The 12,701-nt window shown below is 59.8% G+C and overlaps 1 protein-coding gene across 7 annotated transcripts in view; it reads left to right on the top strand.

Moving 5' to 3' along the window:
* The window catches only part of MYO7B (myosin VIIB), a 102,561-nt gene extending 89,860 nt beyond the window's left edge, over positions 1 to 12,701 (top strand). For 5 of the 7 annotated variants that reach the window (XM_042954090.1, XM_042954088.1, XM_042954089.1 and 2 more), the window contains 17 exons: positions 1,854 to 1,971; positions 2,066 to 2,192; positions 3,194 to 3,360; positions 4,278 to 4,459; positions 5,289 to 5,419; positions 5,694 to 5,851; positions 6,039 to 6,192; positions 6,694 to 6,849; positions 7,770 to 7,875; positions 8,814 to 8,927; positions 9,242 to 9,329; positions 9,904 to 10,010; positions 10,483 to 10,668; positions 10,977 to 11,093; positions 11,314 to 11,397; positions 11,621 to 11,740; positions 12,109 to 12,701. In XM_042954090.1, coding sequence (XP_042810024.1) covers positions 1,854 to 1,971; positions 2,066 to 2,192; positions 3,194 to 3,360; positions 4,278 to 4,459; positions 5,289 to 5,419; positions 5,694 to 5,851; positions 6,039 to 6,192; positions 6,694 to 6,849; positions 7,770 to 7,875; positions 8,814 to 8,927; positions 9,242 to 9,329; positions 9,904 to 10,010; positions 10,483 to 10,668; positions 10,977 to 11,093; positions 11,314 to 11,397; positions 11,621 to 11,740; positions 12,109 to 12,231 — 2,238 coding nt within the window. In that variant the 3' untranslated portion in view covers positions 12,232 to 12,701. Of the gene's footprint in view, positions 1 to 1,853; positions 1,972 to 2,065; positions 2,193 to 3,193; positions 3,361 to 4,277; positions 4,460 to 5,288; positions 5,420 to 5,693; positions 5,852 to 6,038; positions 6,193 to 6,693; positions 6,850 to 7,769; positions 7,876 to 8,813; positions 8,928 to 9,241; positions 9,330 to 9,903; positions 10,011 to 10,482; positions 10,669 to 10,976; positions 11,094 to 11,313; positions 11,398 to 11,620; positions 11,741 to 12,108 lie in introns of those variants that run through there. The other 2 variants (XM_042954093.1, XM_042954094.1) reach the window with 2 other exon arrangements.

Raw genomic sequence — 12,701 nt, 5'->3', positions numbered from 1 at the left:
TCATGGGTACACCACTGAGAAATGAATATGATTAGAGAGAAGTAATACACCTTTAAAAGAATAAACATAGGCTTATATGGCAACTGCTTCTTCACTTAGCCACATAGCAAGGGGCCATATTTCCATGTCTCAAAATACTAATCTTCATACTCTTTTCCCTTTTTTTCTCTTTTCCTTCATGTTCATTTTTAATGGCTGCATAGTACTAAAATAATGCATTATAATTTACTGATTCCTGTTGATGAATGTTAAGGTCATTCCCCATTTTTCATTATTATTTTTTTTACAGAAGTCACTTTTTTTAAGTTTATTTATTTTGAGAGAGAGAGAGCACATGCACATGCGAGTGGGGGAGGGGAGAGAGAGAGAGAGAGAGAGAGAGAATCTGAAGCAGACTCTGTGCTGTCAGCACGATCTGACACAGGGCTCAATCCCATGAACTATGAGATCATGACCTGAGTGGAAATCAAGAGTTGGATGCTTAATCTACTGAGTCACCCAGGCTTCCCCCCTCCAACCACTTTTCATTTTTAATAATGAACCACTTTATAGTTTTATATACTTGATGGTATATAAACTTTTATATACTTGATGGTTATTCGCCAGGGTAAGTTCTCGGCAGGAGATCTCAGAGGGTATGAACATTCTAAGGTGCTTGATACTGTGGCATTTTGCCAGATCACCCTTCAGATATGAGGCTTGGATTTACATTCCACAATCCGGGGTATGAATGGTACCCAACCACTTTTTTAAACTAGCAACAAGAGAAATAACATTTTATTCGACCAATAGTAAAAAGAAAGTTCAGCTGGACACTGTAGCCAGCTACCGACACAGAGCAGTGGAGACAGGAAGAGGAGAGGGAAAGGGTGAAGAAGTCGAGAAAGAGGGAGGAAGGAACGTGGACTGGGGGCAGGTTGACATGATCTCTGAGAGGTGGCTCCCAGATAGGCAGCAGAGCTCTAGAGAAGACAGGGAGAGGTCCCAAGGGCACGGAGACACACGCCAAGACAGGCCTCCTGCACAAAGTGAGACACAGGCCCATCAGGCACATGTTGGCGGGAGCAGGCCCACCTCAGCCTTCCATGCCTGACCTATGGCCCTCTGGCACCCTGATGCCCAAGAGGGGCAAGCCTTTCTCCCTTCTCAAAACCATCTGTGAAATGGGGCACCTGGGTGGCTCAGTGGGATAAGCAACCGACCTTGGCTCAGGTCATGATCTCACAGTTTGTGAGTTCAAGCCCCGTGTCGGGCTCTATGCTGACAGCTCAGAGCCTGGAACCTACTTCAGATTCTGTGTCTCCCCCTCTTTCTACCCGTGCCCTGATCACACTCTGTGTTTCTCTGTCTCTCAATAATAAACATTAAAAAAATTTTTTTTTTTAAAAACACCCTTGAGGGGCGCCTGGGTGGCTCGGTTGGTTGAGCATCCGACTTCGGCTCGGGTCACGATCTCGCGGTCCGTGGGTTCGAGCCCCGCGTCGGGCTCTGGGCTGATGGCTCAGAGCCTGGAGCCTGCTTCCGATTCTGTGTCTCCCTCTCTCTCTGCCCCTCCCCCATTCATGTTCTGTCTCTCTCTGTCTCAAAAATAAATAAACATTAAAAAAAAAATTTTTTTTAAATAAATAAATAAAAACACCCTTGAAAGGTCCTCTGCCAGGGCGGGTGAAGTAGGGCTGTGCCCGCCTCCCCAGCAGCCTTCACCGGCACTGGCCTTTCTTAGGTAGAGGCTTCACAGAACAATCCAGCAAATGAGCACCATGACACCGGGCCCCTGGTTCAATAAGGGGAAGCCGGGGTTGCGTGAGTAAGAGATAAGTGACGGAGGTGACCCATTGTGTCTGCCCCTGCAGGCGCAGTACACCCAGAAGCAGGCAAAGCCGCTGGCCGTGCAGGAGCAGGTGGTGGAGGCCGCCCGCCTGCAGTGGCCGCTGCTCTTCTCCAGGCTCTTTGAGCTCACCACACTGTCTGGTAAGGGGGCCTGATGGAGGGGTAGGGGGTGCAGGCAGAGCCCCCCACCCCCTGGGGCAAGCCTAAGCTTCACGACCCTGTCCTCCCCGGCCAGGCCCCCGACTGCCCAAGACTCAGCTGATCTTGGCTGTCAACTGGAAGGGGATGTACTTCATGGACAAGAAGGAGAAGATGCTCCTAGAACTCTCTTTCCCAGAGGTCATGAGTCTGATCACCAACAGGTGGGTGTCCCAAGGGAAGATGCCCCAAATCTCTTTCCTCACAACCTTAGTTGGTCCTTGGGGGCTCCAGGAAAGAGGGAGGCACATGTCCCTGGGTGCCCGGCTAGAGCGCAGGGGTGACGATGGACATGTGCAGCGTGGTGGCCACTGGACTCGGGACCCCACCCTGTCCTGCTGCTGGGCCAGTACTGCCCGCTAAGTACTGCGTCTGAGAGTGAGGCATTGTTCTCTCAGGCTTCTCTTGAAACCCAGATCCACCTGGAAGGGGGCACAGAAGCTTGTAGCCTTTTGGGTGTGCATTCACTTACAGGCTGTCCCTTCTCATGGGCGAGAACTGGTCACACGGAAGGTGCGGCCCATCCGAGAGAGGAAGTGAAGGCCAGGGGCTGGGTGTGTGGCAGGGTGGCCGTGCAGGCCAGGCTGGGCCTCAGACCCCCCCCACCCCCACGGCTCTGCATGGCTCTCATCTTCTGAGAATACCCCCAGCCCTTTGGGAAGGCCTGTCTGTGCCCTGCCAGGGCCCCTTGGTTAAAGCATACCCCAGTGTGCCGTGACCATCATTATTGTTACCCGTGTGTGGGGCGCACAGTGGCCACCACTTACTCAGGCTGACTATGCTGGGTGCCCATCCCCACGACATCACCCACTCTGCAGATGAATAAAGTAAGACACAGGAGGCTGAGTAGCTGGCCCAAGCTCACCAAGACTGGTGCCCCATTTCAACTCCAATGTTCTTTGCCATGTCCCTGTGGTGGCCCCATGCACCAACCACCTCACTGCCCACTCAGAGCCGAGCCCAGAGGCTCGCTGCCTTTGAAGCCTAAAGGACCCTGAGCTCTGGGTGTCGTTTGCCCACTGCACACAGTGGTCCCTCGGCTCAGACCTTGGTTCTGGCCAAGTCGTCTGTAACGAGGCAGGGTCACCCCCTCTGAGGCAGCTGGGGGCTGGAATGGGAAGGGTGGAAGAGGCCAGCAGTCATGTCGTACCCTTTGTCCCCTCAGGGAGGCCCAGGGTGGGCAGAGGCTGTTACTGTCCACACTGCACCAAGAGGAGTACGAATTCATGTCCCCCAGCAGTGTGGCCATCGCTGAGCTGGTGGCCCTGTTCCTGGAGGGCTTGAAGGAGAGGTCCGTGTTCGCCATGGCTCTGCAGGACAGGAAGGCCACAGGTGCCCAGCCAGGCGGGAGCAGGGTGTGGTGAGGGGGCCAATGCTGTGGTCAGAGGGAAGGTGGCTGGCTCATCCCCATGTCTCAGCGGCCATACAGCAGGGCTCCGGGAGGGACCTGAGCAGAGAGAGAGAGACAGAGGGCTACAAAGCACGGTCGGGGACAGCTTTGGGCAAAGCCCTCCCTTGTACAAAATGAGGGGCTTAAGGAAGTGGTCTCAAACCCCCAGAGGGGAAGCTAGTTGAGGACTGGACACTGTAGGAAGCTCAGGAAAGGGTCCACGTCCTCCACCCTGCAAAGAATGGCCCAGCCACCAGTCTGACCTTTCAACACCCCACAGCCACGCTGTTATCCCACTTACAGACCGAACCAGAGGCTCGGACAAGGGAAGCAACTTGTCCAGGGTCATAGCTCAGGGGTGGGGGACCGAGCCCTGGCAGTCTAGTTGTTGGCCCACCTTCCCTGCAAGCCAGCACTCCAGCAAGAGCAGAGCACTCCTGGGAGTTGGGAGGGAGTACGGGGGCTCCCTCGGATGGAGAGGAAGGGGCTGTGCATCCGGGTCTTACAGCAGGAAAAAGTGCCCAGAAACATTATCCCTTTTGCCCATTCTATCCCCACAACTGTCCAAGAGGGAGGGATTATTATGTCCTCCCAGAGGAGGCTCAGGGAGCGTCCCCAGGCTCAGGGGGCGTCACGGCACTCAGAGCCGGTCCCCCGAGGCTAGGGCCGCAGCTGAGCTCCCTAGCCCCTGCCTTCCCCGGGCCTGGGAATCTGGCCAACTGCTCAGCCTCACAGTGGCTTTGGGCCCATCGCTCTGCCAAAGGAGACAACCCCTACAATGCCAACCCGGTCTCTGGCCTCTGTATAGCCCTTGGTAAGTGGTGGCTTTTCTGCCCCCGTGTGTGACCTGGGATTGCAGAGGATGCCACCATCCTGCCCTTCAAGAAAGGGGACCTGCTGATCCTGACAAAGAAGCAGGGGCTGTTGGCCTCTGAGAACTGGACCCTGGGCCAGAACGACAGGACGGGCAAGACGGGGCTGGTGCCCACGGCCTGTCTCTACGCCATCCCAACGGTCACCAAGCCCTCGGCACAGCTGCTGGTAACTCACACGCCCATCCGTCCTCAGCCCGGGACCCTGTGGGCACATGGGGAGGTGACCTGGTTGCTAGCCCTTACCCCACCTTGCAGAGAGCCAGGAGGGTCACCTGGGCCTCAGGTCTGCTCTGCCAGCCCTGTCATCCCTCTGCAGTGCCCATGAAGCTGGCATGGTGCTTGGCACTTCATAGATGCTCCCATGACAGTGCATCCTGGGAACAAACCCATTCCCCCAACCCCCACCAGCCTGGCTTAAACCTGACCCACCCAAGGGGGCCCAGGTCTCCCTACTGCCAGGTACCACCCACCCCAGCCCCCAAAACCAGCCCCAGCATTCGCACACTGAGTGCCAGCTGTGTGCCCCGTGCACTGCAGCACTGAACACAAGAGCGACTCCGCCCTCAAGGAGCCTTTTAGCAAACTGTTAGCTGACGGCAAGTATGCAAAGTAACTCCAAGAAACAGCACTGGCTGTCCTAGGAGCGAATATTAGGGTAGGGGCTCACCTGTCCAGGAAGGCATCCCTGAGGAAGTGCCATTTGTGCTGTGGCCTGAAGCGCTCAAGGAACCAGGCAGGCAGGGCCAGGGTGAGAGGCGCCCCTGACAGGTGCTCTGGGGAAGGGGAGCAGGGTGGGTCTGAGAAGCCCTCTCAAGGGAAAGGAACAGGCCGGGAGATGTTGAGTCACTGGTCACGGGTCACACAGCAGGTGACACAGGAGGGGTAGGCCCAGGCCTGTGCATCCCTGTGGTCAGCCCCTCCCATGGCACTGGAGCAACCAGGCCTGTGGGAAGGGCCTCGTGGGCAGTGGAACCCACAGACCTGTGCCTCCACAGAGCTTGCTGGCCATGTCACCAGAGAAGCGGAAGGTGGCAGCCCAGGAGGGGAGGCCCCCAGAGCCACTACCTGAAGAGCAGTCCAAGGAGAAGCCACACACCCTGGAGGAATTCTCCTACGAGTTTTTTAGGTGCTCACTCAGGCCTCCACCAGGCCCCTTCAGCCCCTCTGTGCTCCCTGGGGGTTACAGGGAGGCTGTGGAAGCAGGTGCAGTGTCCACCTGGCCTCCCTGGGAAAAGAGGGGACTCTGTGAGCCTCCCACAGCCACCCTGGGAGGGCAGGGAGCATGAGTCTGAGTCTGTCCCCCAGTAGTGCACACACGGTACGCAGGTGGGGAGAGGAGGGAGAAGCTTGGGCAGACAGGGCTTGAGAAGGGCTCTCACATCAGCCTCTATTCCTGACAGGGACCCAGAGAAGGAGACAGTCAGCAGGGCCATGCTCCCCCTGGCCCGGACCCGGAGCCACCTATGGGACCACTCGTCTGAGCCACTGCGGCAGCCTCTGCTCAAGCGCGTCTATGACAACACCGAGCTTCGGGACCCTGCCTGTCAGATCTTCATCGATATCCTTCCCCAGCCAGCCTGCCCCAGCTCTGGACCAACCCCACAGCCACCCTGGGAAGGGCACAGGCCCCACTGAGCACAGGGCAGAGGCAACATGCTGCTCATGGGGCCTGTCGAGAGTGGGACCAGGGCCAGGGTCAGAGGTAACAGGCAGCCATGATGGCACGTCCTCCTTGACAGCCACACCCATCCTCCGGTACATGGGGGACTACCCTTCTCGCCAGGCCTGGACGCCCGTGGATCTCACCAACCAGATCTTCTCACTGGCCCTCCAGGAGTCAGCCCTGCAGGATGAGGTCTACTGCCAGATCCTGAAGCAGCTGACACACAACACCAAGAGGTCTGCTGGGGACGGGCTGGGGCCAGAGGGCCCCGGGCTCCATGCCCAGGCCCCCTCAGTCTTTGCCCTAGCCCCCAGAGGCTGCCCATGGGTCAGAGAGGGAGGCAGTAGCTCATGGGCACTACCCAGCCTGCCCAGGCACTGACAGCAGCAGTGGGAAGGCCGGGACACCCCTCTCTCCTGCTGACTTCCTGGGGGTGGTCAAAGCTGGGAGGAAAATGGACCTGCCATGGGCCTTACCTGCCCCCACCCTTTCTTCCTTGCGACCTGGACACACCATGGGCTCCCTACACCTCCGTTGCCTCCACCAAACAAATGGGTGCAGGGAGACCCCCTCCCCATTTTGTGTGTGTGAAAGCCTTTGAGGCCTGAGGCAGCCGGGTGGCAGGCTTCCTCACCCACGGCCCCAGGTGGGCCTCATGTCCCATCTCCCTGAGACACCTGGTGGGCTGGGGCCTTCTGGGGGGCCCTTCCTGGCCTGACAGGTGCTGCCACCTCCAGGTACAGCGAGGAGCGTGGCTGGCAGCTGCTGTGGCTGTGTACCGGCCTCTTCCCTCCCGGCAAGGCACTGCTGCCCCATGCTCAGAAGTTCATAGACACTCGGAGGAGGAAGCCACTGGCCCCTGACTGCAGCCGCCGCATCCAGAGGATCCTGAGGTGAGCCCACCAGTGCTCGCTCCCTCGGGAGAGTCCGCCTGTCGATGCTGAGAGGCCTGTCCAGCCCTTCCAGAGCTCATGGGCCAGTGTGGACACTTGTCAGTGGAGCCAGACTCTGTGTCTTCTCCGGTAGCTCGTGTCCATTTAAGAGCGCAGGACCAGGCCTCCAGCAACCTGGGCAAAGGCTGGAGAGCAAGGCTCAGGGGCGACCCGAGAGGCCTGGGTGGTCAGTGGGGGCTTCTGGCAAGCTCAGTCTTGGCCATGAGCTCTCTCTACCCTAATAGCTGCCTTCCCAGGGCACAGAGGGAACTGCCTGGAGGCCAGAGCATGACCCCAATGCCCCAAGCCACCCACCTGCCTGCCCAGCCCAGCCCAGCTACGAGGCCAGTCCCTGCCAATCCATATGGCCAGCCCTCCTGTGTTTGGGCAATTCTTCCTGGGCTCTGTCTTGGTTCTCATCCACACCACCCACCCTGTCTGGCTTGGCCTCCTGTGGCTGTGGGAGAGTGTGTTGGCCATGATTGTGGAGGAGGAGGTGGGTGCCCTCAGAGAGGCCCTGTGGGGGTCCCTGACCCCTACCTGATACCCATGCTGTGTGAGAATGAGAACACAACTCGCCCTAGCCATTGGTGCTCTCCACCCAGGAAGCTCTGGGTCAGTCCAGGTCCCCTCCCCCATGTGTGTCCCAGGCCTTCCCAGACTCCTCAGAGCCTGGAAAGTGAGTCCAGGCTGGCCCCTGCTGCTTCCTCTGGGCCTGGTGCTGAGCCCCCCTGAGTACCCTGTCCTTCACTGGGGTGGTGGAGTTCTTTATTGTGTGTGTCTGGCACACAGTTTAGCTTGGGGGCTGGTGGCCAGGGCCCGGCCCGGGCCGGGCTGGGGGTGGCAGGGTGCCATGCTCAGTAATCACTGTCCTGCTCTAGGACAGGGCCCCGGAAACAGCCTCCACACCCGGTGGAGGTAGAGGCTGTGGAACAGAACATCACCCGCATCTGCCACAAGATCTGCTTCCCTAATGACACTAGTGAGGTAAGCCTCCCGCCCAAGGTGCTGGCTTCCCAGGCTCCTGGCCTGTAGCCCCCACCTTGTGGACAGACACTGTTTTCAGGGCTACAGTGAACCTCCTGCCCCTGCATCTGCCCCAGAAACTGTCTGCTGTGCCCTCGCTGGTGCCCCACAGACATTAACTGAGTGCCTGAGCCCTCAGGTGCTCAAGGCCAGCACAGGGAGGGGCCTCCCCGGAAGGAGTGCTGCTGGTGCTGGGGGCAGTTCTGGACTAATAGGGGGCGTTCTAGGCCAGCGTGGGGAGGGGCCGCCCCTGAGGATGGGAGGGGAGCTGCTGGTGCAGTCGGAAGTCAAGGAGGTCCCAAAGGTGTCGGGGGCACTCCTGGCCAAGGTGCACAGAGAGGAGGCCCTAAGGGAGGGCAGCAAAGCCAAGTCCCAGGGCATGGGGTCCCGACGGGCTTCTGACCCTGCCCTGGGGCATCAGGGAGCAGGTGCTGCCATTAGGCATGTGTGCAGACTGAACCCATGTGGCTGCTGGGGACAGCAAAAGATGGGGGGGGGGGACCATCAGGTGCCAGGTGTGGTAGAGAGGTCCCCAGCCAAGTGGCAGCAGTGAAGTGTGGGGCAAGGGGCCGAGGGCCACGTGCCCTTGCAGGCTTTCCCAGCAGCGGTGTGGCCTTTATGGTCTTAGAGACTACGGGTCCCACAAGGGAAAGTTCCCACAGTCTGGCTACAGGGCTCTCAAAGCAAGTTCAAAAGGCTGAGCCTCCTGGGTCCCCAAGGCAGTGAACTCTGACTGAACGACATAAGCATCCAGCTGGTTTTCTAGAAGGGAAGGCTGCTCCTTCTCAGGCTGGGGCACGTCCAGCCAGTCTTAGGAAGGAGAAACAGCCCCAGGCTATGATGGGTCATCCCAGGTCGAGCCTCATCCTGAGACATTCACGCACTGCTTCTCTGCCCAGATGCTGGAGGTGGGCACCTACACGCGGGTGCGGGACGTATGCCAGAGTGTTGCCACCAGGCTGCAGCTGGCCTCCTGGGAAGGCTGCAGCCTCTTCATCAAGATCTCTGACAAGGTGCAGTCGGCTGGGTGGGCCTGGGCTAGAGGCGAAGGTGGGCAGATGTCTGGTGTCTGTGGCATTGTCCCCATGTACTGGGCCGGGCCCCTCACTGCACACAGGCTGTCAGGATGAAGGTAGGTGGGCTTATGGAGCGGCACAATCCGGTACAGTTCCCCAAGCAAGTGAGACCCAGCTCAGAGCAGCACCTGGCCTCCCAGGCCATAGACAGGCTGGCAGGGCCCAGGCCGCCAATGCCCCCCAGGCGGGCATTCCCCTGGAGGTCCTTCCACCTGCACACCTCCCTCTGCCTCCCTCCCCACCCACCCCAGGTCATCAGCCAGAAGGAGGGAGACTTCTTCTTCGACTCCTTGCGGGAAGTGTCTGATTGGGTGAGGAAGAACAAGCCCCAGAAAGAAGGTAAGGGGAGCAAGATGGGGTGGGATGAGGAAGGAGGGGTGTGGCTAGGATGGAGGGCACAGGGAAGGGGGACAGTCTGCCTCCCTGGGCCAGGGGCAGAAGGTTCCCTTGGCACCTCTTGCATGGCCCCTGCTCGAAGTCATTCATTCATTCATTCCCCCTTAGATCCCCTGGGTCACGGGTATGGCCAGACCTGGGGCCAGCTGGGCAGGGGCAGGGCGTGGGGCCAGGCCTGGGACAGATGGCTGCACTGCAGAAGGTGAAGGCTATATGGGGGCCCAACCCCCACAGAGAGGTCCAGGAGAATCCCTGGAGAGGGTGGCCTCCACACCAGTCCTGAGGATGAGGAAGAGTTGGGGGTCAGGAAGAGGGGGTGAGGCTTGCCAGCAAGGGGGGGCAGCAGGAGCAGACAGAGCAGTAATGAGGGGGGAAGGTATCACAGCTTACGCGCTATGGGCAGTGGTGCAGGGAGGTGGGCAGCGATGCCCCTGCCATGAGAAGGGGTGGGGGGCACGGGTCCGGGAATGTGCTGGGCCACAGGACAGACTTGGTGCTCACTGCCCGCCCTGCCCAGGGGCACCCGCAACACTCCCCTACCAGGTGTACTTCATGCGGAAACTGTGGCTCAATGTGACCCCGGGAAAGGATGTAAACGCAGACACCATTCTTCATTACCACCAGGTACCCAGTGGGCTTGGTCCACCTTCACTGCGTCCACACCCACCCTGAGACACAGTGGAAGGAGGAAGCAGGCCCACAGCTGCCTTGCTCCAGGGCCACTCGCCCTCTCCGGGGTGGGGGTGGGGGTTCTGGAGGCCCCAAGGGGTGGGCGGGCTGAGCCACTGAGGGTTCTGCAGCAGGAGCAGAGGGACAGCAGGCTTTGGGGACAGTGACTGTACCAGCACCGCAGCACGATTGCTGGGAATGGGAGGGGACAGAGTGTTCCAACCACTTAGGGGCAGGGCAGGCCGCCACCCCCGTGGGGGAAAAGCCCTGCCCCAACCTCTCGTGGTCATGCCCCACGAGAAAACCTCCCTCAAGGGCCTTAGCCTGTTGAGGGCTGTCTCCTGCCTGCGGGTGAGCTAATACCTCTGCCACTGGAGCACGAAGAATAGGGGGGCGGCAGCCTAAGGCCAACGTGTCTGTCACTCAGGAGCTGCCCAAGTACCTTCGTGGCTTCCATAAGTGTTCTCAGGAGGACGCTGTCCACCTGGCAGGCCTCATCTACAAGGCCCAGTTTGACAACGACCGGTCCCAGCTGGCTAGTATCCCCAAGATCCTGAGGCAACTTGTGCCTGAGAACCTCACACGTCTGATGTCTTCCGAGGAATGGAAAAAGGTCCTTGATGGGGCTGGGGAGGGGGTCATTGGGTGCCAGGCCCTGCCAGGGCTGGATGACCACATTCTGGTCATGGAGGGTGTGCTGGGTCTGCAAGTGTCACCCCCTCCGCACGCCATCCACAGCACTTGGGGGATTCAGGCTCCCCCACGGGGCATAGAGGTGACACTTGGCTCTGAGTACCCCCCAGGCTGGCCACGGGCACACACGTGCCACTTTGGACTGGGGCCTCCAGGACCCTGTGTGGAGGGCTTGGTCAGGCACTGGCTCCAGCCCAGGCCCTCACTGGTCCTTCCCACCACCCTCAGAACATCCTTCTGGCCTATGACAAGAACAAGAACAAGACAGTAGAGGAGGCCAAAATGGCCTTCCTCAAGTGGATCTGCCGGTGGCCCACGTTCGGGTCTGCCTTCTTCGAGGTGAAGGTAGGCCTCACCTCACGCTCAGCCGTCCCTGCCCAAGGGAACCTCACCCAGCTCTGGCCCCAGCAGCCTGTGTTCCTCTCCAAACACACGCTTAAGGGTGGGCCTGGCCACCTGGTTTGGACGGAGCATGTGTGCACGTGTAGGTGCACCTGTGTGTCTCAGGGAGGCGGCCCCTGGCCTCCCCAGCTGGGCTGTGACCACTGCGTCCCCCCCTCCCCAGCAAACCTCCGAGCCCTCCTACCCGGACATCATCCTCATCGCCATCAACCGACACGGGGTTCTGCTCATCCACCCCAAGACCAAGGTAATAGCCAGGCCCCAGCAGGGCTGGGAAAGCTGCCTGGGGGTCCCAGTCCCCGCTCTCCCCACTCCCTGCACAGGTGATACCCCCTGCCCTTCTCTCCCCCTTCACACGGCCCCATGGGTTCTGGAGGACGCCGGAGATGAGGAGCAGCAGCTCTGACTCAGGGCCTCTACGCCCCCTGGGTTCCCGCTGGACCCCGCCCACCCTGCCCACTCTCCCACAGGAACTGCTCACCACCTACCCCTTCACCAAGATCTCCAGCTGGAGCAGTGGCAGCACCTACTTCCACATGGCACTGGGGAGCCTGGCCCGGGGCAGCCGCCTACTGTGTGAGACCTCCCTGGTGAGGCCAGGACTCCCAGGTCCCTTCCCCCAACCCAGACACATGGGGCACAGAGGCAGCGGGGACTAGGTTTCCCCAACCCTGAGCCCCAACTGCCACTAGCAAGTTGCTCACTGTGAGGATCCGGGTTTCTGTGCCCAGGGAGGGCAGGGCCAGGCTGGGCCAGCAGAGTCTGGAAGGAGGGGCAGCAAGGAAAAGGCTGGGAGGGGTCGTGATAGCCAGGCCCGCTGTGGGCCCCCTGTGGGCCTGGGCCACTCTGAGGAGGGAGGGGGACTCGCCTCTTTGCCTCCCTATCCAATGTGTCCTTGAGGCAGCAGCTGGGTACTGCACAGCCCTGATCCGAGCCCCCCCGGGCCCGCACCTTGCAGCCTCCAGCCCCGCTCTCCCCTGTCCAGGGCTACAAGATGGATGACCTGCTGACCTCGTACGTGCAACAGTTCCTGAGCACCATGAAGAAGCAGCGGGGCTCCCAGGCCCCCACCGACCCTTAGCGCCAGGGACTGGCCTGCCTGCTCACTTGCCCTTCCCAACCTGGGATCCGGGCGGCACTTCCCTAGAGCCCTCTTCCTGGCCCAGGGCCTGCCCTCTGTAAGCACCCTTTCGTGCTGCCTTCTCAAAACACACCCCACACTCCTCGGCACACCAGGTAGGCCCCCTATGCTGAGCGGCTGATCATAGAGGCCAAAGTGGGAAGCCTAGGGTGGGGCCAACCTCCAAGCTGATGGGTGGACGGCTGAGAGGACTCCCCCAAGAATGTTCAGTAAAAATTCCTAACTCCTGGAGCGTGTGCAGTGTGTTAGTGAGGGAAGAGGTAGGGGGCCAGGTGGGCAGGAGGCCTCGGAGGCACTGGCCAGCAAAGGGTCTCTTCCAGAAAAAACGAAAAGCTTTGTGACTTCTCTGGGGACACCCGGATGACAGCTCCATTCTCAGGGAATGACTTCATTGGTTTCTCCCTCCCTCT

The sequence above is a fragment of the Panthera leo genome, chromosome C1 (assembly GCF_018350215.1).
Source record: "Panthera leo isolate Ple1 chromosome C1, P.leo_Ple1_pat1.1, whole genome shotgun sequence".
Lineage (NCBI taxonomy): Eukaryota > Metazoa > Chordata > Mammalia > Carnivora > Felidae > Panthera > Panthera leo.
The sequence above is the reverse complement of the archived record's forward strand: the minus strand, read 5'-3'. Positions and strand labels throughout refer to the sequence as shown.